General features: G+C 50.2%; 1 protein-coding gene across 1 annotated transcript; it reads left to right on the top strand.

The window, feature by feature from the left end:
• The first annotated feature begins 2,981 nt into the window (after positions 1-2,981).
• On the top strand, positions 2,982-3,652 carry LOC125756633 (uncharacterized). The gene is made up of 2 exons (XM_049411533.1): positions 2,982-3,258; positions 3,327-3,652. Exons 1-2 carry the CDS (start codon positions 3,162-3,164, stop codon positions 3,593-3,595), a joined length of 366 nt encoding a protein of 121 aa, XP_049267490.1. The 5' UTR covers positions 2,982-3,161; the 3' UTR covers positions 3,596-3,652.
• The last annotated feature ends 454 nt before the right edge of the window (positions 3,653-4,106 follow it).

Raw genomic sequence — 4,106 nt, 5'->3', positions numbered from 1 at the left:
GACATGAGGATGTCCACGTGTCCGCTGACGACACTGCTTTGCTTCATTGGCAGGTGATATGCACAAACTATAGCAAACACTACATGCATACGTATCAGCCAGAGGCGTAGCCAAGGGTGAAGGGGGGGGGGGTCACTTGTCCCGTTAATAGGGAGACAATCGCCGGGCAGATTCCAAGGGCTGACGTGTCGGGCCCCCGAAACGCATCACGAAAGCGCGGACAATTTAGGGTTGGTCCTTTTAGTGCGACATCGAACGCCGGTTGTGGTCCAACGACCGAATCAGAGCCAAGACTTGATAACACAAACAAAATATATTATCAGTTAAGGCAGTATAAGCATCACAAACACGCACACTCGGCTGGTATCAGCAACAACTCACAATACAACTTGGATGGTGTTTAAACACACGGGAACAAAGCAAACAGATCACGCGCTACAAATGCAATCTCATGCATTACAACCTATTCAATAACACTTAAAGTCCTGAATATTCACAAAACGTATCCAGTTCTCACTCCTTAGAACGTAACTTGAATGCTTCTCTTCCAGGAAACACTCACGCAAACTCCAGCGCTGATCGTCGTTGTTACCCTCCGTCGTCGGTCCCGAATGTTTATCTTCCAGGAAACACTCACGTAACGTATCACTGCTCACACGGCGTCATCACCCGATTCTTCCAAATCGACGATCGACGGACTGCACAACATCATAAACACGTCTTCTTTGGCCGACGGAACTACACTCAACATAACTTCACGATCTCCGGACCGACTGACTGACTCGCTGGTCGTCGGTGCACGCTTATATTCCCTCTCCACTGGTTTCCAGAAGCGTCGGGAGTGTTCTTTGGTGTGCAGCACAGCCAAAGCTAGGGAAGGGGCGAGACTCTTCTCGACGGTTCCGCTTGTAGTGGCGTCACTCAGCGTCACGTCATGCTTTCCTTCTAGATGTTTCTAGACTTTGCCGGACATTTGCTCTGAGGCTGCTGGTTACCGGCAGTGGCCGTTTCGAGGGGGGGGGGGGGGTAGGACGCCGCGCGCCAGCGAATGGTGGCGCCGTGGTTTCCGCTGTCGTCTGAAATCGGCGGCGCATTAACGTGCTCGTTGTGACAGGGGGTTCAAATCCTCCCGAAACTTTCAATTTTGCTTGCGATATATACACGCACACGTACAACGCACGCACGAACATACGTAAGTATGGTTAAACCCCCCCCCCCGAAAAAAAATTCTGGCTACGCCCTGGTACAGCTCCAGGAAGTTGCCTCTGTGATATACACCTCTATCTAAACGTTAAGATACCTCGTGATAACGTTTCTCTTAAAGGACCCTGACACCGAATTTGGAAACTCGAGATGCTTGTGTTGTTGATAGTCCTAAATGCGGGGCACTTCTCGACCGATTATGAGTGACGAGCGTTGCCTTTAAGATATTTTAATTCGGTTCTAAAGTAAGCCTGAGTGCTCATCTGATTTGGAGCTCCTATCAACATAACCATAGTAGGCGCGACGTAGGCCCCTTGTGACGTTGCAGAGGAAAGCAAGTATGTCGACGTCAAAGACAGAAATATGCGCGGTGCACTGTGGTATACTGAGGGGCGATCGGGATCTGTTCGTTCCGCTTGTTCGTCTCCGGGGAGAACAAGCGCGCTGATTGGCTGAAGCCGGACAACTCACGCCATCTAAGGGGCGTGGCCATTTCTTTTTTTTCCTTGATTTTTTCTTTTTTGATGACGTCATGCCGCGTCATAACGAGCAGTCGTTGCTAAAAGTGAACGGAGAGCGAGCCCGTTCGCTCGCGTTCTCTCGAGCGAACAATGGCGTCGCACGGCATGTATTTCGAGTGATGCGGTGGTTGCGGCTGCCGAACAGCTGATTTTGAGGAAATGGCGCTTGCAACGGTGCTCTTGCTACGTTGGCGTTCTCGAGCAGATGGTGCGAATGCGTTTGAAGAGATGAGCGAGTGTGAATTCCGGCGTCGCTTTCGTTTCTCGAACGTACTGTACCTTGGTTTGCGACGATCTCGGCCCGTCATCGGGTGCCAACGAACCAGTGGGATTTAAACGAGCGGAAGGCGTTGTGCGCGCTGAGATTTTTGCGATCGGATGCTTCCAGCGAGCTGTCGGCTGCGAGGAATTCAGCGGCCTGTCGCAGTCGTCCGTCAGGAACACGCCATTACTGTCGCTCACGGGCAAAAACGGTGGGTGGCCTTTTCCGGAGACCACAGACGCGAAGAGCGAACAAAGGCGGCGTTCGCGCGGCTCGGGCAGATTCCCGTTGTGGTCGGGTGCGGGAGGTACGCTCATCGCAATCCCGAAGCCCCATGGCCTGAGCTCCGCGGACCGACGCATTACATGTCGGGGAAGGGACTCTACGCATCAAACACCACGATCGTGAGTTTATTCATGCATTGTATGCGTAACGAATGTTCATTTATATCGCTTAAACTTTCGCTTACTGAGGCTGTTGCAACTGAGTATAAGTGGGAGCGGTATTTTCGATCTATCCAGAACGGGAATTGGTTCGTTTCAGGGCACTTCGCTTAGGATAAGCGATGAAATCATGTGACGCGGAGTACACTTTGGTTCAGCGGCCTGCACAGTGCATAATATTACCGTTGCTCGTTCGCCATGTGTACCCGAAGCTTGATTCTCGATTTGTATTTGTTGAGATTAGCGCTCCCAGAATGTGCCGTAGTATGTCCTTATTGTTCATTGTCGTGATGGACGTTACATGGATCAATACATGGATGGATGAATAAACTTTATTTCGGTCCCTCGGAACGCGCCCTAGCATGTACATTAAATACGCATTGTTTCATAACCCTTTTTTCAGTCGAAGTTTTTCGTGTTGTAGATATTTTGTGATACATTGCCTTAAACATACAGCAATAATTTGGTTAAAAGGCTTTGGTGGCTGAAAGATGGGTTGTTCCAAGCAGTAAACATGCAGACTACCCTTTGACACTGCATTGTCCTCGTGTTAGAACTTATGGTACAAGTCCTACCCTGTCGATGATTTGTCCATAGCTATGTTTCAACAGTCAGTAACAGTGAAGACAGATGTAGTTACATTAACATAATACCCAACATTGTACCCAAGGTCATTTATGGGTACAATTTTGACTGAATTGAATTCTGCAGACATGTGATGCCGACCTCTGGATGTCAGTCCATGTTTCCTGGGGTCATGTCATGACTAGTGGGTATGGCGGGGGAGCCCTCTCCGTCAGCACCTGGAAGCAAAACTTCGGCTTGCTTGGTAAGTGCTGTCAATGCTTGCCACATTCAAGACGTTATCACTACAGCTGTCATGCCGACCTCGTGCAGGAGACTCCAGCTATACATTAGAACCGTGGTTCCTGACACCAGTGCCCGGACGACCAGCTCGTGGCACCCCTGATGACCACTACAACAAGGCCCACACCGCCATGCGCAATGTTGTGGAGTGGTGCATCGCTGTAAGCTTGTGCACAGCTGCTCAAGCATCATTGCTGCTTGTGCAGCTCTGCACGACATTGCGTTGGCGGCACATGAGCCTGTTCTCGAAGGAAACGATGACGACACCGACGATGCTGACTGCTGCCAGCAGCAGCTGAGCTACCACCACCACCACCACCACAACGGGAGCCAGCAGCGCAACCGTGTAGTGAACCTGTTTCGAGAACTACAGGGCCTGCATGCTTGAGCACCTGCGCAGAGTACGCCGCCGCCTGCAACGACCTCGGCAGCATTGCGTGGTGCGTGTTTGTCTTTGTTCAATGTGTTTGTCACTGTTTTTTTTTTACTACGCTTCAAATGTTTGCTACACATATCAACGAAACAGCGTTCTCCTATCAATGAATAACCCCCTTGAATAGGTTGGCAAAAAATGTGAAGCTCACCCTGACTCACTCGTGAAATATATTTTGCTCTTGGGGCTCACTCAAACTCAGACTCACCAAAATTTTCCTCAAGCGGATTCACTCGGACTCAGGCTCACTAAAATGTTTTCACCCGGACTCGAACTCACCAATGTATTACTCACTTGGACTCACAGCTCGATCTGAATCTGAGTGAGTCGACTCATGAGTGATTTTGCCGACCTATGCCCCCTTGTCACACAACGCC

The sequence above is a fragment of the Rhipicephalus sanguineus genome, unplaced genomic scaffold, assembly GCF_013339695.2.
Source record: "Rhipicephalus sanguineus isolate Rsan-2018 unplaced genomic scaffold, BIME_Rsan_1.4 Seq346, whole genome shotgun sequence".
In the NCBI taxonomy this organism is placed as follows: domain Eukaryota; kingdom Metazoa; phylum Arthropoda; class Arachnida; order Ixodida; family Ixodidae; genus Rhipicephalus; species Rhipicephalus sanguineus.
Note: the sequence above shows the minus strand (reverse complement) of the source record. Positions and strands in the feature narration are given on the sequence as shown.